Source organism: Ascaphus truei, chromosome 17, assembly GCF_040206685.1.
Source record: "Ascaphus truei isolate aAscTru1 chromosome 17, aAscTru1.hap1, whole genome shotgun sequence".
Taxonomy (NCBI): domain Eukaryota; kingdom Metazoa; phylum Chordata; class Amphibia; order Anura; family Ascaphidae; genus Ascaphus; species Ascaphus truei.
In genome coordinates, this window is record NC_134499.1 from 24,150,846 (window position 1) to 24,177,408 (window position 26,563).

At 45.4% G+C, this 26,563-nt stretch overlaps 1 protein-coding gene across 4 annotated transcripts in view; it reads left to right on the top strand.

Moving 5' to 3' along the window:
• The window catches only part of MITF (melanocyte inducing transcription factor), a 169,407-nt gene that overhangs the window by 73,006 nt on the left and 69,838 nt on the right, over window positions 1–26,563 (top strand). For 2 of the 4 annotated variants that reach the window (XM_075574299.1, XM_075574296.1), the window contains exon 2: window positions 1,701–1,790. The exons of 1 other annotated variant lie outside the window; for it this stretch is intronic. In XM_075574299.1, the coding sequence (XP_075430414.1) occupies window positions 1,701–1,790 (90 nt within the window). Of the gene's footprint in view, window positions 1–1,700; window positions 1,791–22,551; window positions 22,690–26,563 lie in introns of those variants that run through there. One more of the 4 variants, XM_075574298.1, reaches the window with a different exon arrangement.

Below are 26,563 nucleotides of genomic sequence, written 5' to 3' on the forward strand. Positions count from 1 at the left end.
TTACAAATTAAAACTTGCTCGGCAGATATCATGAAATATAAAATAGAGTGTGGGTGCAAAGACGTCGTTGCCTGGACTTGAGAACTTACTACGACCCGCTTCGAAAGAGGGAAGACGCATCTTCCTCGGTGATCTGAGGTGATCCTGGGGAGGGAATACCTTGGGGAAGGGAAAAATATTAGGGGAACAGACACAAAAAACAACAGCAAATAGTATATGGGGGATGGATCTAGTATTCATCCTAAAACCTGTTAACTGATGGTCCTTGTGTGGACCAAAATAAAGGGCTGAAAAATGCCCAAATAAGGGGGCACATGCCTTGAGGATTCCGGAGCACTCCGAACTCGGCTGAAGGACTCCTGCTTACTATAACCTCCAAACCTCTTAACATCTGGACTCAAATCCCTTTCATAGTAACCACAATAAAAAAAAAAAAAGGGGGGGGGGTGAATAATACCTTCGGATCAGACAGCAGCCTCAAGTTCTTAGATTCAGTATTCCCGCTCTTCCTGCGGGGTAGATGGCTTCAAACAATAACTGGGAGTATAGATTAAAACCTAAAATAGAAACATTTTGAAACCACAGAAAATGTTAACAAAAACAACATTGAGGCTGAAAGGAAATAGTCTGTCTCTTAAATTTCTTATTCTCCCCCTAGGTCTAACCTGACCTTGGGGGTCCTCGAGAATGTCAAACCTCGGCGGGGAGAAAAGTTCGCCACGGATCATATATTCTGAGCCGCCAACCTCCTCCACCGGCCACACCGGGTCAGCCAAAGCAAAAAAGAAAACCTTTATCCCAGTCAGGTCGGGAGAGCTTAGTCAGGGGTTTCTGAACGGGCCTCGCTTTCACTCTGCCGAGGAGCTTCCAGTGGTCTCTTGTGCTTTGGGGAAGGTTGCGGTTTCGCTAACTGCTGGCATTGTACACCCAGGGCTCCTAGGAAATTCTCCGCCTCTTCTGGGAATCTTAGCGAGAATTGCTTCCCATTTTTGTTCACGACTAGGCGAAATGGGAAGGCCCATCTGTAGCGGATCTCGTTATCTCTAAGAACCGCTGTTACTGGGCAGAGGCCTCTCCTTCTTGAAATTGTAGATCAAGAAAGGTCTTGGAAGATCTGGATCTTGGAGCCTTCAAAATGCACAAATTCTTGGTTCCTACAGCCTCTCGTTATTTTCTCCTTGGTGGTATAATAGTGTAGTTTAACTATTACATCCCTGCATCTCCGAGGATCCGCGAATTTTGGACCCGAGGCTCGGTGTGCTATGTCCATATGTAGGTCGCTTGATAGAAGCGATTAATCTATTTGGGTAAACATGTTAGTCCGATAGGGTTGTAACTCACCCGGTTCCACTGTTTCGGGGATGTTTCTTACTCTGAGATGTTGCCTCCTTTCCTGGTTCTCCAGATCCTCGACGGTATCATTCCGGTTCCTGATCTCGTCGTTACGTCGGAACAATTCTTCCTCCATTCAGCCCTGGCTCTGCAGAGATTCTTCAAGTTTGTTTTCCAGCTGTATTGTTCATTCTGTCAGAGAAGTCAAACCTGCTTTAAATTCAGCCACAGCCTTGTCCAGAGCCACTTGAAACACCCCCATGCATCTCTTTAAATAAGTCTTTTAAAGCTTTTGGGGTGATTTGGGTACTTTCCTCTGTTTCTTGTTCTTCTTCTTTGTCTTTAAAGTTTCCTTCTTGTTGTTGCAGTTCCTCCTGTGCCTGTGGGCGCGTGTGCACGTGCGTGCCTCCACGGGGGCCATCTTGGATCTCGGGACCCGGAGAGGCAGCCTTTTGGAGGTAACGGGAGACAGAGGGTGTCGCTGGCTTGCGGTCTTTCCTGGACAGAGGCATCCTTGAGGGCTCTGCCGATGGGGGAAGTTATTTTTATGCCTTTTCCGGTGCTTTAGAGGGCTAATTAGTCCGCGATCTCAGCGGAGTCCACGGAGCTGTTTTAGAGAGCTCCCATCCTCCTCGACGCTGTGTGCGCGGCCCCCTGCCAGGATCTTTAATAGTGTGTTAGAAATAAACATTCTGTTAAGTTGGACAGTAAGTAAAGTTGATTGTAGGTGCGTTCACAACCACAGAATTAATTAGTTCCAATATAAATCTTCACCAATAGTAAATGACCCGATATTTCCTGACCATTAGCAGTTCCTAATGGGATTTTTCACCCTTTGGGTGCCCTAGGACGTTGCCACTACATGAGGTCCAGAACTCCAGGGGCTCCATGTTGTAGTGCAGGGATTGGCTCAATCTGTGGCTAAATCATGCCGTTTTTGTGCTTGTTTGCCAAGGGACACCGCGTTCTGTCCTCTATAGGACTGGTCACGTGACCATAATTTGCCGAAGAGGCTGTAGCACCCCCGGCAAACAATGGGTTAAAAAATAAAAACCTCTCTCCTGTACTTATACTCTCTGGGTGCATGACCTAGTGGCGGTATTACAAATATAGAACAAATTCTCAGAAGGGCACTGTCACTGGCGTTTTGGTTGTAAAAATGTTTTGTGGTTTGGTTTTGCCAAAACTTGAGTGGTTTTGGTTTCACTATTGGAAACAATAATATATATTTTTTTTTCTTTTACATTTTTAAAAAAAAAAAAATTTAAAAGGTGTTTTAAAAAGAAAAAAAAGCAGACAGCTTTATTAAAAAAAAACACAAAAAAGAAAATAATTTTTTTTTTTACTTGATTGAAACCTAAGGGAATTGCTCTGTTTTCAGATCTAGCACCCCCTCCCCTCCACAGTTCTCCAGGTACTTACAGTTTTAGCTGTCGGTCTTCTACCTCCATTTTGGGGAAAGAAAACGGGGGCGCCAATCCATAGGTCAATAGGAAGTCGCAACGGACATCTAAAAAAAACAATAAAAAAAAAAACTTGACGTCACAAGCAGCTGAAACTGTACGTATCTCGGGGAGCAATGGGGGGTTCCAGTTATGTAAAAAAAATCAACTTCAATTTTCGGGTGCTGGCTGCTTTAAATAACTTCACGTTAGATGAAGATAAAGCAGTGTGATCCTTAATAACATTACAATAACCTGATGACAATGAGCTCAATTTTTTGTTGCATATAATTGTTAGTGAATAATGCGTCAACTCAGGCAAAATAATGGTCATTCCAGTTTTCGTTGACATCACGTTATTTGCCCTGATTTAAAGCAGCAATACTACCCCCCCCCCTTTTTTTTCTCCTTATATTTATATGTAAAGCATGTGACAATGTATAATTATGCATTCTTACCTAATCTGGTAATTGTCTGGTGCTCCTGTTATAAATTCTGATTTTGTGCCTAACATAGTAGCCGCTTTTCAGTTTCAATCAATCGTTCAGTCTGTGCAACGCAGCAGCTACAATGTATCCTTATATTACTCAGGTAACAATATCTATTGTTACACTTTGCAGCTCAAACTGCTGGGAACATTGGCAACAAATAATCACAAACAGGAAAGTGTTACAAAGATCTTGCACTGCTGGGGAGGTGGACTAAGGCTAAGTCCATAAAGGGGGACGCTGAGGCTCGCCTGCTCGGTCAGGAGCGATTCCATGGACTGGCAGGCGAGCCAGCGTGCGCGATCGGGAGGCGGGGCGGGGCGGGGCGGGGCAGTGACGTCGCTGGGCCAATAGCCCGCGAAGCGCCGACTTCAACGTCACGGCATCTTGGGTGTTTTCAGAAACAGGCTCAGCTGTCGGCTGAAAATCCCTGCGCCTCAGCACGCCTGCGGACGCTCGCGGGAGCCCACTCTAAAGACATCCTCATTGAAGATGATGCGGCTCAGCGCGGAGCGTCCGCACTGTTCAGCGTGGCTCCCACTTCTATGGACGTAGCCTAAACTTGCTATAGAAATCATAGGATGCTTATTAAAAATGTAATTTAGAGGTGAATTGAAAAAAAAAAAAAAAGCATTCACTAATCTAATACTACAGAACTGATTTATTTAATTACAAAATCTATAAGATTTCACATGTTTTGCTGCTTTAAAGGAGCAATTCAAGCAGGCAACTTCTCCCCCCCCCCCCCCCCATAGTATTGAAGCAGGGTGTCTCCGTATCGGAACCCATTAATTTCAGCTGCAGGGACCCCCTGCTTCCGGAGATACTTCCCTCCAAAGGGGATGCTGGTAGGTCTGTGCTTTTCAAATATTTCCAGAAGCAGGGGTCCCCCCGGAGCTGAAATGAATGCTGCTCAGCTCCAAAAAGAAATTAAATGGAGAAAATAATTACCAGCTTGGATTGCCGCTTTAACAGCCTAATGGATCACGGTCACAGCCTGGTCCCCACTGCAATATCTTCCTCTTTTAATCTTGGACATTTAATCTTCAGCTTTCTTGTGTAATAAAAATGAGACTGCAGGCTTTTCAGGGCAGGTATATGTTGTGCTTATTCTCACCGTACAATAATAAAATGATAATTCACCCATTCACTTGCCTCTGCAGAAGTCTGGTCAAGAGCTTTCCCTCAAAAAACAGTGCTACTCATTTTTAAAACCAGGTAGTGGTGGGGTCCTTTCAACACTAAAATGTTAGCTGTGTGTGAGGGGAGCCTGCTTTCTGTGTAACTGTTGCTAGCAATTGCTAATGCCCCATATGTGTTCCTGTTCACGACCATTAACTCTGAATTTATTTATTTTTTATCTTGTTGAGCTTATGTTTTCTTTCCTCGGGCTCTTGCTGATGCTGCACTTCTATAGATTGTTACCTCTTACCTTGTGCTTTTTTAAATAATTGCTTTATGCTTCCAGGAAATAAATCTAGTAGTATTTTGAATTTTAAGAAATCTTCAATATTTAAACAAGATTAAAGCAGTGTTCCCCGCTGATAGCCATTTTTTTTTTTTTTTGCATTTTCGTTTGGAAGAGACCTCTTCTTGCCATTTCCAAAGCTGTTTTTTATTTTTAAAATTGAATGCTTCGTTCAGGAGATATGTTTTAAAATTTTAATTGTCCGGGATGTTAAAATGGACCTCTCCCCAGAGCCCAGTGCAGTCTAAACGTTACCATGGTAACCTTAGGTGCTTGAGATTAAGGATGGTGATACTGTATATAAATTGTGTTGCAATTGTTAAAAAATATATATATTTTATTTTTATTAGAAAATTGATTCATTTACATGTATTTGAAGCAGAAATTGTATTTACATTTGGTTTTAATTAGAGATGTGCAATTCTTTTTCCACTTAGATTTTTTTTTAAAATCGGGCGCAATTTACAGATGGTATAGAATAAGGGGAGTGAATTTACAGATGGTTTTCCGCAGAACAACATTTGCAAAACTGGCAAAAATTGGAGAGAAAAAAATTCCCCTATTAAAAGTCAACCATTGCAAATTCCACAACAGATGCAAATGGCTTTAGGTCACATTGCCCTTTAAAAAGAGGTTGTTTCCCTGAAGCTGGAGGGGGGGAGCCTCAGGGGAAATGTGAGGAAGAACTTCATAATGGAAAAGGTGGTGGATTTAGTAATAGCCGATCAACAGAGGTGGTAGGGCAGCGGTGGGCAAGTCCTGTCCTCAAGGGCCACCAACAGGTGAGGTTTTCAGGATATCCCTGCTTCAGCACAGCCCTGTGCTGAAGCAGGGTTATCCTGAAAACCTCACCTGCTGGTGGCCCTTGAGGACTGGAGTTGGCCAACCCTGGTCTAGTGAGTATATATGGGGCAAGTGGTTTTGCTTGTTTAGGCCGAGTCCCCAGTGTAGGCTGCGGCGCTCTATGGCGTGCGCGCCACACACAGCACAGCCCTCTATGGGGCAGGCCCCAGTGGCCGTGTGTGGGTGCGCAAAGCGCGATGACGCGTACGCTGGCAGGGAAGACAAGAATTTTGTCTTCCCTTGCCGCGACACGATCACATGGTCAGCGCGCAGCCAATGGAAGGGTAGATATGCCCTGTCATGGCCGAGCCCCCTTGCGCATTCCATCACTCACCTACAGACCGCACAACGCGGCTTTCAACTGTGCACGCACTGCCAGGCCGCCAACCGCACGTGCTGCAGGTAAGACTGGGGCCATAGCCTAAGGCCGCGCTTATAGTAGCGGTGACATGCTCGCGACCGCTGACATTACACATCGCCGTTGCTATAGCGATAGTTGCACTTTGGTGCAGGAGACCTCGGGAGGGCAACAGGGTTCATGGCGGAGGCGTGGCCCATTACATCATGCGAGCGGTTCGCCATTATTGGCTGAACCACTTCACGTGACGCTGACGTCACGTGGCGGCTGCACACCAACACAACTTAAGCGATTTTGATCGCCATGTCGTTGCGCGTCGCAGTCGCACCCTCTATGGGCACCCGCGACGGACTTCATGCCTTTGTCTTCGCGCTGCGCACTGTCACCGCTACTATAAGCACGGCCTAAGACAGGCGGTTTTCATACTACAGTACCGTAACGTATTGACCGTCTAGAACATTTAGTTGCGGGCGTTTAGCCACAACTCACCTCGCTGCAGGGACATTCCTCCGCCGGCTGCTTCACCGCCAAGGTAAGCCCCTAACTTTACCCCTTACCTCAAAACCCCCTAATCTTAACCCCTAATACTAACACTACCCCCTACCCTAAAAACCTTAACCCCTTACCATAGAACACCTTACCATAAACGCCCTACCCTAATCGCTTCAACCCCTTAAATTAACTTACCTTATTGCCGACATGGCCGTCTGCTGAGTGTCCAGCGGCAGAGCGGCTGCGACAAAGGGTCCTTCGGCGGCCAAAAATGGCGGTGGAGAGTTGGTCGCGGCCAGATGGCAGCAACCAAACATCCGATTCCGTTGCCCACCCCCACCCCTGGTGCACTGGCCGGTCTTTCCATCGTACGTTATTCCATTTGGACATAAAGCTGGAGGGCTGAACATTCTGACAAACCAAGCTGTGATTTTCTTTCCATCGCATTACTAAGCCCGTCATTGTGCAAATCAAAACCTTTTCTTGCTGTGCATTCGGAAGTGGCTTGGGATACTAAGAAAGGGAACTATTTTGAGATGCTGAAGGATCCTAAACTTTCCAAAAGATTTTAAAAAGTCAAGTGAAACTGCCATTTTGCAGCGGATCCTTTCCTTATATATACGCTTTGCTGGACGTTTTCTCTTGCTTAGTAGCATACCTTGTAGTTTTGAAATGTCACCAGTTATGTTAGGTATACCTTTCCAAGTGAAAGGACAGTACAATGCTTGTGGCGACACAATCACATCAATAGCCCCTGTGTTTTTGCTCCCGCTACATCTTCAGTAGTTTTAGACAAATTCTTCCATCACTAACCTCGTGGGAAAAGTCCACGAACGTTCAGGTGTTAGCAAAGAATACACATTTTATCCAATATGCTTCAGGTCCTTTGCAAAAATGATTTTTTTTTGGCATCGTTTTTAATTGGATAAGATTCACAGAGACTGAAATGGAGATAATGAGGATGAATGTGAATACGTGTTCAGGGTTAATACTGTGTTGGTAAGATTTAGCTCTGCAGTCGCATTCTGACTAATGACGAATGCAATCACAGCAGTGAAGGTTCTCTCAGCTCCCTCTTGTGTTCCAAAACCATTATACACCGTACCCATTATGCTTTGTTTGGCCCATGAACCCACCCAGCATCTGAATCTGTATCTACGGTAGCTCCTGAAATGTACTCTGAAATGTCAAACTTTTCTAATGTTCACTTTCACTCGCTTCAAACATAAGATATGTGTTTGTTAGTCAGGTGGGCTTGCATTACATTATTCCACATTGTTTCCTGTTTTACTCCTTGCTGCAGAGAAAGGGCGAGTAATACTTGAAAGTTCTTTGGGGCAGGAACTCCTTTTCCTGATGTTTGCATATGTGTTTTGAAACGCTTATTCTCATTATGCATTGTGTATTAGACCAGGGGTGCGCAAACTTTTCAGTCTGCGCCCCTCTGCCTGCTCTCCCTCCATGCTCGCGCCCCCCTCCTTACTTTGTCTTTGGCATGAAATGATGCTGGGGGGTCCCATGGCAATGTGTTGTCACGTGACCCCTGCAGCATCATTTGAGGCTGCATTGCTGAAGACACAGTAAGGGACGTTGCAGAGGCCTCACTCGATCCCCCAGCATTTAATTTAAATGCCTTGGGAAAGAGCACGGTGCCTCTGCAACCGCTACGCCCCCCGAAATCGCTCTCGCACCCCTGTATTAGACCTTTGTTATATTGTTGCTTGTATTACTGCTGTGAAGCGCTATGTACGTGGATGGTGCTATTCAAATAACGCTATACCTGCATAACTAAACCGTGCTCCACTGTAAAGATTATTTATTTTGTGAAGAATAAAAACCCAATGCCCACCATAAGTCACTTGTAAAACATGTAACTGCTCCCTTATTCAACACATTTCAATGTCAATTTTAGTTCCGGAGTAATTAAAAAACACTCATTAAATTCACTTGCAGATGTGTCTGGGAGTTTATTATAACTGTGGCCTAAGTCGGACAGGACTTGTGATCTTCTACAAACATTGTGGGATTTCACTATTAAATGTGTTTTATCTTCATGTCAACACAAGCACTATATCATTTTTTAATTGTGCTTTATGTATTGTACTTTCACTGCAGCTAAGGCTCAATAAATGTTTACGCATAAATGGTAAGAGTGTAGATAATAATTATTTCTTATATTGGCAATGGATTCGATTTGCGAAAGCTGAAGGTGTTACCATAATTAGCGTCATGAATGTTGAGTGAGATGTTGGGAATTTAGAGAGTGTAACATTTTTAGGAGACAGAATGAAGGGGACTCACGTTTCCCACCGCCTTCCACTGGCTGGGACTTGTACTCCGATTTTCCAAGTGTGTGAAAATATTAAACTAGCAATAAAACACCGCTTAATATCTACAGTCTGCGGCATGTATGTTAATAAAGCCTGGTGCAGAAAAATAGAGCCAATATTTTATACTTGGCAGCTGCTGTAATTTACGGGTACAGACTTATGAATCACAATTTCATGATGACAGGGAATTAAGCAAAACTGTATATTACATCCTTTCTCAATACAGAGGGTGTAAACGTGGAACTGTGACTTGGCTAATTGGCCAGTGCTACATGTGCTAGTTAGGTTTTACCACCAGGGGGCAGAGTATTGGCATCTCATATATTATTTGTTCACAATAACATACATAATAAAATTATGACGTGTAGATTATATTATTTTCTTATAACTCTTATCTCAAAAATACCATTTATGTGCTGCATTTTATTTTTTACAAATAATTGTTACACTAATGTAGTATTTAAAAGGCATGCTACAAAAATGGGCTAATAGCTAATCAGTTTCAAATACTGTTGATTGTAGTACCTATAGCTATTATTATTATTATTATTATTATGATTATAGTTATTATTACTATCCTATAAATAAATCCTCTCACTTACATGTCCTTTAATACTCATATTGAAACCTTTTATTTGACTTGAAAAAAACTCCCATATTAATAAATCCCAGAATCCCAGAAATATGTCAGATAGGAACCAGTTGGTTTGCTTCCCTATCTCTCGTGGGACCTCACCCTCTGCCTTACCACCATTTGTGGGATAGCTTTGTTAAAGGATGTAACTGTAGCAGCCCTGCTTCCGGAACCTCTGGTATTGTGTCCTGACCCTGTGCGCATGCATGGAGAAGTGTGACGTTAAGCGTGATATAAAGTTTACAGCAGCAGTTCAAGCTGCCGGTTAAACATTTTTTTTTCCATCAATACAATTTTACACAGTGACGAGCAGGGCTGCCACCTTCGGCTGAACGACGAACGATTTTGTTTTTAAAATAAAATGTTGTTTTAAAAAAGCTGCGCTTATAGTCCTGGCGACGGCGTGCAGCTGCAAAACAACTCAATGTAGCCCGTGGCGACCGCCCATCGTGAGCGCGACGGAGACGTGGGACCCAATCTCGGCGACCAAAATCGCTGTAGTCAAAAGAATTTGAGATTCGCAGAGACAGCCGCACCGTGTGACTGGCAGCAGCCAATCGCATCGCCCCTTGCCGCCAGCGACATCGCATGCCAGAGCGCAACTTTTGCTATGGCGACGTGTGACGTCACGGGTCACGTCGCCATCGCTGTGGCCAGTACTGTAAGCGTAGCCTAAAGGAGCTATCAAAGAGTCCACCTCCATCACTGAAGGGGCTACAAATCTGGCCCCTGGACGCAATTACTGTAAAGAAAGCTTAGTATATGTATATGTTTCAACTAGCAAAGCGGTGGGGAACTTCAGTACTCAAAGGGCACCAACAGGGCAGGTTTTTAAGATATCCCTGCTTCAGCACAGGTGCATTGGAGAGAGCAAAGGAGCACAGCTGGTATAAAGATCCATAGGAAAAATCCTATAGAAAAAAATGAAGGGCACAACTCCAGGCTAAAACTGAGGGTAGTTTTAATGTATAAGTGCACAGGGACAGAAACACAGCCCACACACCGTTTTTGACTGAGCCTCTGATTAAGCCACCTGTGCTGAAGCAGGGATAATCTGAAAACCTGCCCTGTTGGTGGCATTTGAGGACTGGAGTTGCCCAGCCTTGAACCAGCATGTCGGTCTTAAATTCAGTTTTTTAACATTCCTCTAGAATCTGCCGGACCGTGCATGAAAAACCTGGTATTGCACCCGAGGAACATGCAGGGCTCTATGTATCAAAGGGCAAAATCCAGCGCCAAATCGTTACTTTGTGGTAACTCGGGCTAAAATATACCAGCGTCCATCTATTAGTCTTGCTTGCGCCATTTTCGGGTACGTCTGCGCCTGCCCGCGATGATATGAGTTGTTTTTTTAAGTGAGTGGGAGGAGTTAGGGCGGAGTTATATTTGCATATTGGCGCAGGGCTATGTATTAAGTAATGTGGGGCGTGCGTTACTTTTCTTGATGGTTTTCTGTGTTTGTTTTCTCCGAAATCTTAAAGGTGGTCTAAGTCCTTTTTTTTTTATTAGCGCAGAATACTAGCGCCGCGTGTGCGCCAAATTCTGCAGAGGTAGAAATACACTTTAGAAATATGTCGCGTTTCAGACAGAAAATGATCTCATTTTTGTGACGCAGCTGCGTCAGCGCGCACGTACCTCCTTGATACAGTGAGCACATAGTACAGGGGTGGGCAACTCCAGTCCTCAAACGCCACCATCAGGTCAGGTTTTAAGGATATCCCTGCTTCAGCACAGGTGGCTAAATCAGAATGCCTCTGATTGAGCCACCAGTGCTGAAGCAGGGATATCCCTAATACCAGGCCTGTTGGTGGCCCTTGAGGACTGGAGTTGGCCGCCTCCTTCCGCAGATTTTATCTTGGCATCGGCTTTTGCGAAGCAAAAATAAGTTATCTTCTGCTGAGTTACACTTCTTTAATGAGAGCTAAAAATATACCCAGCTTGTGAAGGCTCTAATCAGAATATTCAGCATCTCGCACTCCGTTACATTTTGTTCTATAGTATAAATAAATAATCCAGTTGATACTTTGCAAAGGTTATAGATGCTAAACAAACAAGGTTGCACACTTTGAACTCTGGCAAAAACCGAAGCTGCTAACGGATTAACTGCCGCCTTTGTACAATTTGTGGTTTAGAACTGGGATACTTTCTTTCACCTTTCATACACAAGGCACAATCCTGCAGCATTCTCTGGCTCTCGCTGCTGTGTACGAGATTCTGAAGTTGGCAACATACTGTTGGCATATTTAAAATACCTCCGAATAGACAGTACCGCAGCAAACTGCAGAGAATATGGCCAGCGCTGCATGTGGATTCATCTTATTGTCATAAGGGTCTTCGTACCACAATTATAGCAGGAAATGCTGCTTCGTGAGGAAAAACCAAAACCCTACAGCAAAACATTTGATCCTATATTTTATGGTATGGTGCACTCGGGGGCACGACAGGGGGTGCAACTGGTGCATTTGCACATGGCGGCAGTTTCTGGGGGGGTGGCATAAATGGGTGGGAGGCCGTTCCGGCTGGCGGATGTTTGGCCGGGAGATTGTTTGGGCCAGAAGGGAGGTTGGGCATGATGTTGTTTGGGCCGCGAGGAAGGGTGGGTGGGACATTGTTTGAGGAGAGGCGGTGGTCGGTCTTTGCACAGGATGGCAAAATGCATAGGGCCGGCCCTGTATGCACGTTTCTTAGTTTTGGCTCTCTTGCAGAATAGACATATGCTAATTTAAAATGTAATAATTTTGTTAGTACATGTGTCCTGGTGATGGCCCAGACAGAGGCGATCCAAGCACTATTTTATTGTGTTTTTTGTTTTTTAAAACAAAGGATTGAAGCAGGGGGTCTCCGGAGCTTAACCCCATTGATTTCAGCTCCAGGGACCCCCAGCTTCCTGAGATACAAATCTCCGAAGGGGGTGCCGGTAATTCGATGCTTTTTAAAGCCCCGCATCACGTGAGCCAGTGGAAAGCCGCACCGGATGATGTCACAGCTTCCTATTGGCCCGCAAGACGTGGGAGCTTTGAAAAGTGGCCATTATGTGAACCCTTCTACCCAGCCGGAGCAGCTACCGGCATCCCCTGTCTGTAACTCCAGAAACGGGGGGGTCCGCAGAGCTGATATTAATGGGTTCAGCTAACCCCCTGCTTCCATTCTGTGTAAAAGAAAAAACAAGCGCTTGGATTGCCTCTTTAAGAGGCTAAATGGAAGCGCAACAAATTAGGTTAATTTTTCGAAGACATCGTATACCTTCATTTACAAAAGCCGATTGGACTTTGGCATGAAAAACATTTTGGAAAACTGTAATAACTCATTTTGTTTCAAAGAACCTGTAGGCCCATCAAGTGTTGTGTGAATAAATCAGTGTATTAAGTTGATACCTCCCCCCCACGCCTGCTATGACATGCGGCGGCGGCGATAGCCACCAGCGCCGCTCCTAACGGCGGCCGCAACAAACCCCCCCCCCCACTCGCTGTGACATGCGGCGGCTGCGATAGCCGCCGGCGCCGCTCCTAATGGCCGCCGTTACCCCTAGACGTGCGCAGAGTTTCCGGTACTGTGGGTGTACCAAGATGTCGGAAGCCCCGCAAGTCTTCCGGCTATGAGGAGGAGCCGCTGCTCAGCCTCTCTCCTCCCTCTTGCTTCCCCTTCCCCGAGTCCCGCTGACTGAGTGCCGCCGGTGCCGGAGGAGGAGAGGAGCCCCAGGAACATGATGGCCGCTGCGCTGTCAGCATGTGCCGCGCATGCGCGCACAGACGTTATCGTGCGCTCATGGCTCCTGCTCCGGTAACGCGGGAAGCGGGGGGTTTGAGCGCGCCGCTTCCCACGCAGCACTGCCGGAGGGGGGGGGCTCTTAATCAGCCCCTCACATACGGCGGGCCCGGTGCGGCTGCGTCTCCGTGGGGGAGGAGGGGAGGAGAGGAGAGGAGGAGGGGAGGAGGTGGGGGAGGGAGGGAGGGGGGTCGAGACTAAGACAGAGCCGCAGCTCCGCCTGGGGTGGGTGGGGAGTCAGGAGAGAGGGGGCAGGATACAGAAAGAGAGACACATACACACACACCTATACACACACACACACACTGACTGACACACATACACACACTGACTGACACACATACACACACTGACTGACACACATACACACACTGACTGACACATACACACATACTGACTTACACACATACATACATACACACATTGACTGACACACATACACACACACATACACACTGACTCACACACATACACACACACTGACTCACACACATACACACACTGACTCACACACATACACACACACACACATACACACGCACACACTGACTCACACACATACACACACACACTGACTCACACACACTGACTCACACACACACTGACTCACACACACACTGACTCACACACACACATACACACGCACACACTGACTCACACACATACACACACTGACTCACACACATACACACACACACTGACTCACACACATACACACACACACTGACTGACACATACACTGACTGACACACATACACACACACACACACACACACACACACACACACTGACTGACACACACACACACACACACTGACACACATACACACATTGACGCACACTGACACACATACGCACGCACACTGACTGACACACATACGCACACTGACCGACACAGAGAGACATTCACACAACACAGAGAGAGAGAGAGACATACACTGACACACACACACACACACACACATTGACTGACACACACACACACACACACACATTGACTAACACACACACACACACACTGACTGACACACACACACACACACTGACTGACACACACTGACTGACACACATGCACACACTGACTGATACACACGCACACACTGACTGACACACATGCACACACATGCACACACTGACTGACACACATGCACACACTGACTGACACACATGCACACACTGACTGACACACATGCACACAGTGACTGACACACATGCACACAGTGACTGACACACATGTACACAGTGACCGACACACATACACACAGTGACCGACACACACACAAACAAATACACATACATACTCACTGACTGACACACATACACACACTCACTGACACATACACTGACTGACACGTGTGCCGAGCACGCGCGTTATAAGTAAATTTCTGTGACAAAAGTCAAAGAAGTTTCCCTTACTATGCGCGTGCACAGCACACACAGCTTTTTTTTTTTTTTACCCTTCCATTCCAAGTGGCTTGCAGAAGTATTTACCACCTACCAATAATCACACAAGTTATTGAATTACAAGTAATGTATGCACATTTTTTCAAACAAACTATTTTCATTCAAAGCTACAGAGCTGTGTGGTTAAACTGGACACTGTTATATGAAGAGCGAAAAAGAGTGAAAAATACTGGTTGCATTAGTATTTAAGTCAGTACTTGAGAGAAGGGGTTAGCTCCTTAAGTCAGTACTGTGTAGAAGCACCTTTTGCAGCAATTACTGCTATAAGTTTTTTTTTGGATCAGTCTCTACTAGCTTTATTCAATAGGATGGTGATATTGTTGCCCATTTATCACGGGAAAATTGATCCAGTTCTGATAAGTTTGTTGGGGATCGTTGATGGACTGCAATCTTCAAATCTCGCCGTAAAATGTTTGATTGGATTCAAGTCAGGACTTTGATTGGGCAACTCAAGAACATTAATTCTCTTGTTCACCGCTCCAGTGTGTCTTTGGCTTTCTGCCTCTGTTCATTAACCTGCTGAAATATGAATTTCCTCCCCAGTTTCAGAATCTGGGCTGACTCCAACTGGTTTTCCTCAAGGATTCTCCTGCACTTTGCACCATCCATTCTTCTCTCTATCCTGACCAGCTTCCCAGTCCCTGCTGAAGAGGAGCGTCCCCATAACATGTTGGCACCACCATGCTTGACAGTCGGGATGGTGTTAACTGGTTGATATGCAGTGTTGACCTTGCTGCGCCAGACATAACACTTCAAATTTAGACCAAAAGTTACATTTTTGTTTGCAAAAAAGCATATAGATGATACCGCAGACATGTGGAAAAAGGTTTTGTGGTCAGATGAGACAACAAATTTAAGTTTTTGGTCTAAATTCCAAGCGTTACATCTGGCTCGAGCTCAACACTGCACATCACCCAGTTAACACCACCCCAACTGTTGAACATGGTGGTGGCAACATCATGTTATGGGGACACTTCTCTTCAGCAGGGACTAGGAAGCTGGTTAGGACAGAGGGGAGAATGGATGGTGCAAAGTGCAGGCGAATCCTTGAGGAAAACCTGTTTGAGTTCAGCCAAGACTCTGACACTGGGGAGGGAATTCATAGTTCAGCTACGGAGACCGCCTGCATCAATCTTATTGACAGTCGCTTGGACTGCTCCTTTAAGGCCCTTTAGTCTTTCCTGATACGTTTTATGCTGTAGACAAACACCATTTTAATAGCTCTTTTTTTGCATAATCTCCTTATAAAGATATGGACTAGAGACAAGTTTAACAATTATCTATAAAGTGGCATCAGTACCTCTCTCTTTTTCTGCTGCTAATCCCTCTCCTTATACAACCTAACATTCTACTGGCTTTCCACAATGCTTTGTTACATTGCTCGTCTACTTTATAGTCAGCTGAAATAAGTACTCCCGGGTCCGTTCCTATATAGCAGTTTACATTATAGTGCCAATCTTGCATTGTGCCTTTGTATTAATTTGCACTTTGGGTATTAAATTGTAGCTGCCACATTTTTGACCATTTCTCTAAACCTACCTAAACAATTACTCATTTCGCTGCCCCTCCCAGAGTGTCAACCCTGTTACAGATCTTTGTGTCATCTACAAAAAGCCATGCTTTCCCTTTCAGACCATTTGTAATGTCACTGATAAAGAATGTCACTGATGTCATGAATGTCATGATACATAAAGCTTGGCCCCCTGCAGACGCACTTACCAGAACTCCCTCCTACTGTCTCTGTACGTTCTCCCTACCTACCAATTAGATTGTAAGCTCCTCGGGGCAGGGACTCCTCTTCCTTAATGTTATGTTTATATCTAATGCACTTATTCCCATGATCTGTTATTTATATTATCTGTTATTTATTCGATTACCACGTGTATTACTGCTGTGAAGCGCTATGTACATTAATGGCGCTATATAAATAAAGACATACAATACAATACAATCCTGAAGGCACTCCAATGCTCACCTTCCCTCCTCTGAATTTAATCCATTCATGCATTATCCATTCAACCACCTTAGAACCTAATCCCAAGCATTGGAACATGTTATAATTAATGTCGAACAGCGTCAAAGACCTTACTAAAGTCTAGTTAAGATACACAGTCTGCTCCACCTTAGTCACTCAGTCAAACAAAATGTATTATGATTTCCCTCCAGTAAATCAATACTGCCTTAAATCTTGTATGTGGATGGACTTTAGATATTCAACAATTCTTTCTTTCAGAAAGTAATTTCCATTAATTTCACCACTACTGATATCACTCGCTGGCCTGTAGTTACGTGCCTCTTATCTACTTACACTTTTGTGTAGTGGGACTAGACTTGCACTTCTTCAGTCTGGAATTACACCTGTTAATAGTGAATGGGTAAATCGTTCTGATAATTGTGTTGCTAGCACACCCCAGAGCTCTTTAAATATCGTTGGATGTATCACATGTGCCCCAATTGCCTTATCTCCTTTCAGTTTTGAAAGTTACAGAAGGACTTTCTCCTCGGTTAATGGATTGTATCCAACTCTTTTCCATTTATATTCCTGTTACCCAACTGTGGTCCTCCCTCTTCTTCACCTTCAGCTGTAGAGACTGAGCAGAAATAATTACTAAGGTGGTCTGCTACACCTTTGTCTCCCTTCTTTACTGACTGGGCTGTTTTCTCTTCTGATTGGGCGTTTGCATATCTGCTTATTTGCTTAGCCTCCTTCTACCTAACCTGATATAGTTCTCTATCTTGTGGGTCTGCCTATATATTCCTAAAAACAACTCTTTTTAGCCTTTACAATACCCGGGGCCACCGACAGCTTTCCTGTGGCTGAGGTCTAAAGATTCCTCTGCACTCACCCCTGTGTCATCGGCCTTTCGAGACCCCCTCTTTCTCTTACACTCACCCCTTCTCACACACCACCTCGGTCTCTTACCTCCCTCTATTTCGCTCTCTTTTCTCACACTCCCCCCATGTATTCCTCTCCCCACTTCACTATCCCCCCTCCACACACTAAATAACTTCCTTCCCTCCACACTATATTACTCCCCTCTTCAATACACACTCAATAATCCCTCCTCTCCAAAACACCCTTAAAAAAACCCGGTCCTAATACAGTCAATAACCAACTCTCCCTTAACACACACAAAATAACCCACCCTCCCCAAAACACACACAAAATAACCCCCCTCCCCCAACTTCCTGTGCCGACCGGCAAGCGCGCAGGGGTGGGGTCTTCCAGTGAAAGCAAGCTGCAGCTGGGGACGTGGATATTGGGCCCGACCTCTACCCGAGCCCAACTTCCACTGTCGACTGGCCATCCCCTCCCCCCCCCTTTCAACGGCCCTAACAATACCTGCCACCTTCTTTGAGAACCCTTCCTTTTCCTTGTGCTTTTACTAACCTATCTCACGCAGAGGGCTGTTGCTTTTAGTATTGTATCTTTTACTTTTCCCCCCACTTTTTCTGCACTCGGGCAAACCCCCCCCCCCACCCCAATTCATTTTCACTTTTCACAGGGTATGTACTAGGAGAAATGTACATTAGAATTGATCATTTTACCTTCTGTGCTTTCAGTTTAGCAGCTGTAGAACCAAGTTTCTTCAGGGTAATGTTTTGTATGTTGGCCCCTGGCCCCCGACACAATCCCCTGTGTCTCTCACATACGCTCTGCCCCTTTTTCTTTCTGCGCCATTATATCTCTCTCGCTGTTGAAGTTGAAGAGGTTGCAAAGTGGTCCTAACTGGTTTTGTTCATATGCGGAAAACAATTCCGGATTTTTGATATGGTGAATGCAGCTGTGAACTTGTAAGGCCGCGGGCACGCACAATGAGAACGGCTTTAGCAGGGGCTCGCGCACGCTTCCGCAGGCGTGCAGAAGTGTGCTGACTTTCACCCGACAGTCAGATTTTTGTTTGAGCGCTGAGTCCGCTCACGTGACGCCAAAGCAGCCAATGAAGACAAGGTGAGTGGAGCAGGGGGAGAGATTGCCTGCCAGCAGGGTGAGTTGCTGCTTGGGCGGGGGTGGGGGGAGAGATGGGCCAAGGGAACAATATGGTGCTTGGGGGGGGGGGGGGGAAGTGGCCCAAGTTACCGCCTCCTGCCCGCCTCGCAAGCACGTTCACTGCCTAACCGGCCAGGCAACAGTTCCTGCTGGTGCTGGCGAGGCACAGTGTGAGCGCGCCTCAGCACGGGTGGCTAGAGTATGGACGCCGGCTTAGGCCTGGGACATAGTAAGTTCAACCTCGCTGAGGCGGGCTGAGCAGATGCACTAATCCCCTGCATCTGTCATCAGCACGGCTATAGTTTCCCCCTCTGCATGCGTGCTGTTGCGTGCGGACGCTCAGAAACTTTGCAGAGACAGGCAAGTTTCAAATTTGCCGCTCGGGGAAGCGAAGGAGCGGTCACGTATGGGAGCGGGGGACTAGTCCCGCCTCCCGCTCTACCTCCTGACACGCCTCCGCTCCGCCTCTGCCCCGCCCACAGAGCGCGCTCACTGCCTCACCTGCAAGGACAGAAAAAAGCACAGTTTTCAGCAGGCGAGGCAGAGCAGGAGCGCGGCTGAACCCTCTATGTCCCAGGCCTTACTCTAAATGTTTTGTTATGCAAAGATACATTATTTCTTTGGAAAGTTGACATTGCAGAATTACATTAAGGTTTCCTAGAGTCCAGTAATTTAAATGAAGTCTAAAGCTGCGATTATACTGGCAGCGTGCGCAACTGTATGACATCGAAGCATGCGCTGGAGGCATCGGGAGGCGACAGGAAGGTGTGGCGGAGGCGTGGCCGTCATGTGAGCAGTTCACCCTCATTGGCTGAACCACTCACGTGACGCGGTCGTCGCGTTCCAAAAACAACTTCATTTGTCTCCTCACCAGTCTGTCGCTCCGTAGCTTTTGGTCACGCGCACACTATGTGCCCTTTCATTGGCCACCATCAGATTGTTGCGGCGGCGCGTCGCAAGTATAATCTCGGCCTAAGGAATTGGTGACGCATCTCTCTTACGTGTGAATTTTAGATAAGAAATAGTTATGATTTGTGTTCTAAGGAAGCGACTAATTCAGGGGTTCTCAACTCCAGTCCTCAAGACCCCTAGTCATTGACTGCACCACTGATTACAGCGTAACAATAATGAGCTTGTAGATTCTCAATAGTTATGATTTGTGTTCTAAGGAAGCGACTAATTCAGGGGTTCTCAACTCCAGTCCTCAAGACCCCTAGTCATTGACTGCACCACTGATTACAGCGTAACAATAATGAGCTTGTAGATTCTCAGGATCGGGGTTCTCATTACCTCTCTGCGCATGTTTGTCCTTATGTGCATGTAACTCTGTATTTCAATATCACATCTCTGTACCCCCTGTGTACCGCGGTGTGGAATATGTTGGCGCTTTACAAATGAACGATCATAATAACAATTAGAGATGGGCACATTTTGGGGGCAGATTTGGATCTGCTCCGGATCGTCCGGTTCCTTTGGTCTGCGGATTTCAGCGGATCAGTCTCAGAAATGGCGATTCACCTTTTGTGGGTTTTTTTTGTTTTGAAACAACAACAACAATCCATCCGCGGATTCAGCAGCCCACCAGCAGATTGTTACAGCCCACCAGCAGATTGTTACAGCCCACCAGCAGATTGTTACAGCCCACCAGCAGATTGTTACAGCCCACCAGCAGATTGTTACAGCCGGCTACAGCCCACCAGCAGATTGTTACAGCCCACCAGCAGATTGTTACAGCCCACCAGCAGATTGTTACAGCCCACCAGCAGATTGTTACAGCCCACCAGCAGATTGTTACAGCCCACCAGCAGATTGTTACAGCCCTCCAGCAGATTGTTACAGCCCTCCAGCAGATTGTTACAGCCCACCAGCGGATTGTTACAACCCTCCAGCGGATTGTTACAACCCTCCAGCGGATTGTTACAACCCACCAGCGGATTGTTACAGCCCTCCAGCAGATTGTTACAACCCTCCAGCAGATTGTTACAGCCCTCCAGCAGATTGTTACAGCCCTCCAGCAGATTGTTACAGCCCACCAGCAGATTGTTACAGCCCTCCAGCAGATTGTTACAGCCCTCCAGCAGATTGTTACAGCCCTCCAGCAGATTGTTACAGCCCTCCAGCAGATTGTTACAGCCCTCCAGCAGATTGTTACAGCCCTCCAGCAGATTGTTACAGCCCACCAGCAGATTGTTACAGCCCTCCAGCAGATTGTTACAACCCTCCAGCAGATTGCTACAGCCCTCCAGCGGATTGTTACAACCCACCAGCGGATTGTTACAACCGGCTTCAGCCCACCAGCAGATTGTTACAGCCCACCAGCAGATTGTTACAGCCACCAGCAGATTGTTACAGCCCACCAGCAGATTGTTACAGCCCTCCAGCAGATTGTTACAGCCCACCAGCAGATTGTTACAGCCACCAGCAGATTGTTACAGCCCACCAGCAGATTGTTACAGCCACCAGCAGATTGTTACAGCCCACCAGCAGATTGTTACAGCCCACCAGCAGATTGTTACAGCCCACCAGCAGATTGTTACAGCCCACCAGCAGATTGTTACAGCCACCAGCAGATTGTTACAGCCCACCAGCAGATTGTTACAGCCCTCCAGCAGATTGTTACAGCCCACCAGCAGATTGTTACAGCCCTCCAGCAGATTGTTACAGCCCTCCAGCAGATTGTTACAGCCCTCCAGCAGATTGTTACAGCCCACCAGCAGATTGTTACAGCCCTCCAGCAGATTGTTACAACCCTCCAGCAGATTGCTACAGCCCTCCAGCGGATTGTTACAACCCACCAGCGGATTGTTACAACCGGCTTCAGCCCACCAGCAGATTGTTACAGCCCACCAGCAGATTGTTACAGCCACCAGCAGATTGTTACAGCCCACCAGCAGATTGTTACAGCCCTCCAGCAGATTGTTACAGCCCACCAGCAGATTGTTACAGCCACCAGCAGATTGTTACAGCCCACCAGCAGATTGTTACAGCCACCAGCAGATTGTTACAGCCCACCAGCAGATTGTTACAGCCCACCAGCAGATTGTTACAGCCCACCAGCAGATTGTTACAGCCCACCAGCAGATTGTTACAGCCACCAGCAGATTGTTACAGCCCACCAGCAGATTGTTACAGCCCACCAGCAGATTGTTACAGCCCTCCAGCAGATTGTTACAACCCTCCAGCAGATTGTTACAGCCCTCCAGCGGATTGTTACAACCCACCAGCGGATTGTTACAACCGGCTTCAGCCCACCAGCAGATTGTTACAGCCCACCAGCAGATTGTTACAGCCACCAGCAGATTGTTACAGCCCACCAGCAGATTGTTACAGCCCACCAGCAGATTGTTACAGCCCACCAGCAGATTGTTACAGCACACCAGCAGATTGTTACAACACACAAGCTCCGGTCCCCCTCCCCCCGTTCATATCTCCGATTTCCCCCCATACACAGCTGGTTCCCCCCCCCCCCTTCGGAACTCAGAACCGGATTTGGACTGCTTCGCCCACCTCTAATAATAATAATAATGAAAGTGGAGGTGAATGCGCGCTGTAAATATGAATAGTATTTGGTGCTCCCTGTGAAATCAGGCCTCCGTTTGCTAATCACCAATGCTATGCCCTGTGACCACCTTGTGATCTTTATGTGACACTCTGCCCCTAAGATTTCAACCTTTTCTGATTTTGTTGGATTGATACAATTCTGAATTCTCCATAAAATGTGGGTGATACTGGAGCGCTACAGTAGCTGACATGGGAGCTCTCGTTTAAGTCATAAACACAGCTTGTTTTATCAGTGTACTGAGCTCTTTACAAGGTTTGTACTCTTTCCCAGGTAGCTGCTGGATTAAACAGGTCTGTAATTGCAGACAGACAGTAGGGCACCGTTCATGCATAGAGCTGTTTCTGGATTGGAGTTGCTAAACTCTTATCAGGAACCACCCCCAGTGACACATCCACTGCCAGAACTTCATTTGACTTTCACTCTTCTCCAAGGGCTTGCAGAGCACCTTAAGGGGGGGAAAAAAGATGGAAACGCTTAGGGTTCAGATGTTTATGCCATGTTCTTTCGAAAGCTTCTATCTGTAAGTAATACTGCCTTTTGCAATATAGTGCTGAAAATCCTTAGCGCAGAAATAAACGCGTCTGATAACATGGTTATTGCTTGTGCTATAGTATTGCAGTGTCTGCATCTATAGATTATGTGCTGATAATCAGGTGGACACTATGTAATAACATATTTTTCATACCATGGTTAAAACAGCTATGACACCATAGGAGCATGATTGATATAAAATGCATCTTTATATGGGCTATTTAAAATACCAAGTGTGTATCTTTTGTGGATCTAGCTGCTTGTTATTCATGTTCTGTAGTGTATGCGAATATTCATTGAGTTTGCTCTGGAACTGTTGGTTGGTTAAATGAATGGGTGTGTGTGTGTTTTTCCCAAACATTAGCCATTGCCTGCACTTATACTGTAAACCCTAACACTACAAGCGTAGTTATGGTGGAGGCACAGTGAGGGGGAATAATCGGTTTCTTGTTACTTTTATTATTTGCATAAACAATATGCCGATCTGTATTTAAGGTGGACAATTGTCACTACTGCAGTGTTTTTTTACTTTGATCCACGTGGCGTTCACACAGCTTGAATAGACTTTCTGCCACACAGTACAGTACCACACTAGGAGAATTCCTTGGCTGGTTTTTTTTGTGGTTATTATAAATACAGAATGTGTTAATATTTTGCAGTGAGCAGCATCAAGTTGTGTGTGATTTTATGGCACAATGGTGGGCCACACAACTAAACGGTGCTGAGACATAAGACACATGGGCCATTCAAGTAAATGGGCCATGAAATGTTTTCTTGCACTAGAAGGCTTGTCACAGAATAGGACTGTTTAGTAAATATGGGCCTACATGCATAACAAAGTTACAGCATTTTACAGATGTATAGATCTCATTATTACCTCCAAAAATGGCTTCATGCAAATCAATGCAGTGTTGGATATTACATATAATACTACCTGAATATTCAGTCTGACAACTTTATTGAGCTGCAGGCACCTTTTATTTTTTTACACAAATACCTTAATATTTTGTAACAGTGGCAAAAAAAATATATATATATACTGTTACATACACACAAACAAACATGATCACTGTGTCCCCAAAAGAACAGGCATTCAAGCGGATCCACATATATAGTTTTATTAAGATCTGTCTTACGCAAAAGTCACTCCTAGAGCTTATTAATTATTTACTAAATGTTCTTGGGTCAGAGAGAGGTTGGACAAGGTTGGGAATGGTAAACGCGTTATTATTCACTAGCTTGTGAAAGAAGGTTTAGAGCAGGAGTGGCCAACTCCAGTCCTCAAGGGCCACTGATTGAGCCACCTGTGCTGAAGCAGGGATATTCCTAATACCAGCTCATGCACATTGGACGAGGAATTCAGGAATTACAATCTGTGTTACAAATCACGTTTATATGTTCTTCCTACATGTAACTTATTCCCTATGTAATTGTCATCTTACTTTAACAAATATGCTATTTAGGGTTTTTAAAAGTAGTCCCAAATCCATATTTGAAGCATTAAAGCAGCTATAAGCCCCCTCCACCCAGCCCCGCCCCCCAGAGGCTTGTATTACTTTAACTCCTATATTATTCCTGCTCTTTATTTTATTTTTTTAGTGTTAACAATCATGGTGTTTTTCCTGTCTAAAATTTGAGATTACAGAGGTAAACATTAGACTGCACTGGGCTTTGGGGAGAGCTTCATGTTAACCTCCCTAAGCATAGCATCAGATTAAAAAATGTAAATATCATGGTAAGTAATCAAATAGCGATCAGCGTGGACTGCTGCATTAACGTGGCTACCACACACATTGCTGATATCAGCTTCTTATTCCTCTTCCTTATGCACATGAAAAAAAAAAACATTAGATTGTAATAATGTCACCAGGGCTCTCATAATAATAGCATGTTCTTGTATAGCGCTGCTAGTTTTATGTAGCGCTTTACTGAGACATTTTGCAAGCACACGTCCCTGCCCTGTGGAGCTTACAATCTATGTTTTTGGTGCCTGAGGCACAGGGAGATAAAGTGACTTGCCCCAGGTCACAAGGAGCTGACACCGGGAATTGAACCAGGTTCCAAACTCAATGCCAGTCAGTGTCTTTACTCACTGAGCCACTCCTTCTCCTCTATTCTAGCCACAGAAAATGCACTCAACAATGTTTTCATACTACACAAAAACAGGGGATAAAAAAAGGATTGATGAGTTGATTAAAAAAAAAAAAATCATAATAAATACAATGTTGAATTATATTATCAGATAGTTATTTTGGGGTTCAACAGCGTTACCAAGTCAGTTGCAAAAGAAATTGCTGACATACTGTGCATAGTAATCTAGCATTTTATATATAGCGTGGCATGTAGGGTATGCAGTTCACATCAAAACATTTTAGGAGTCTATAATGTGGTTAACAGTAAGACTTAGAAATATGCAAAACCATATGGTAAGCTCTCGATGTAGGCGGGTTGTGGACATTTATGGGCGGTGGCAACTTGACTTGAAAGTTTGCCACAAGCCACCAACCGCTGACCCCAACTTTTGTGAAGCTGGTGCTGCTGATTTATTTTGTGAAAGGTGGCAAGTTTTGCTAATAAAATGGCAAAAACAAATACCGTATTGTATTGTATGTCTTTATTTATATATCGCCATTAATGTACATAGCGCTTCACAGTAGTAGAGATTACATGTGGTAATCAAATAAATAACAGATAATATAAATAACAGATCATGGGGATAAGTGCTTTAGACATAAAAGTAACATTAAGGAAGAGGAGTCCCTGCCCCGAGGAGCTTACAGTCTAATTGTTAGGTAGGGAGAACGTACAGAGACAGTAGGAGGGAGTTCTGGTAAGTGCGTCTGCAGGGGGCCAAGCTTTATGTATCATGTGTTCAGAATATCCAAAGTGCTATTCATATGCTTCTTTAAGCAAGTGTGTCTTAAGGTGGGTCTTAAAGGTGGATAGAGAGGGTGCAAGTCGGGTACTGAGGGGAAGGGCATTCCAGAGGTGTGGGCAGTCAGTGAAAAAGGTTTAAGGCGGGAGAGGGCTTTAGATACAAAGGGGGTAGAAAGAAGACATCCTTGAGAAGAACGCAAGAGTCTGGATGGTGCATAACGAGAAATTAGGGCTGAGATGTAAGGAGGGGCAGAAGAGTGTAAAGCTTTAAAAGTGAGGAGAAGAATAGAGTGTGAGATGCGGGATTTGATCGGAAGCCAGGAGAGGGATTTCAGGAGGGGAGATGCTGAGACAGATCTAGGAAAGAGTAGAGTGATTCTGGCAGCAGCATTTAGGATAGATTGTAGGGGAGACAGGTGAGAGGCAGGAAGGCCGGACAGCAGGAGGTTACATTAATCAAGACGGCAGAGAATGAGGGCCTGAGTCAGAGTTTTAGCAGTCGAGCAACAGGGGAAAGGGCGTATCTTAGTTATATTGCGGAGGAAAAAGCGACAGGTTTTAGAAATGTTTTGAATGTGAGGGGCGAATGTGAGAGAGGGGTCGAGTGTGACCCCTAGGCAGCGTGCTTGGGCTACTGGGTGAATGATCGTAGTTCCAACAGTAATGTGGAAGGAGGTAGTAGGGCCAGGTTTGGGAGGAAGTATGAGGAGCTCTGTTTTAGCCATGTTGAATTTAAGGCGACGGAGATGATATAGCAGAGAGACATTCAGAAACTTTGGTTTGTACTACAGGTGTAAGGTCGGGTGTTGAAAAGTATATTTGTGTGTCGTCAGCATAGAGGTGATAATTAAACCCAAAAGATGTTATTAGGTCACCTAGAGAGAGTGTGTACAGAGAAAAGAGAAGAGGTCCCAGAACAGAGCTCTGGGGTACCCCCACAGAGAGATCAATAGAGGAGGAGGAGGTGTTAGCAGAAGAGACACTGA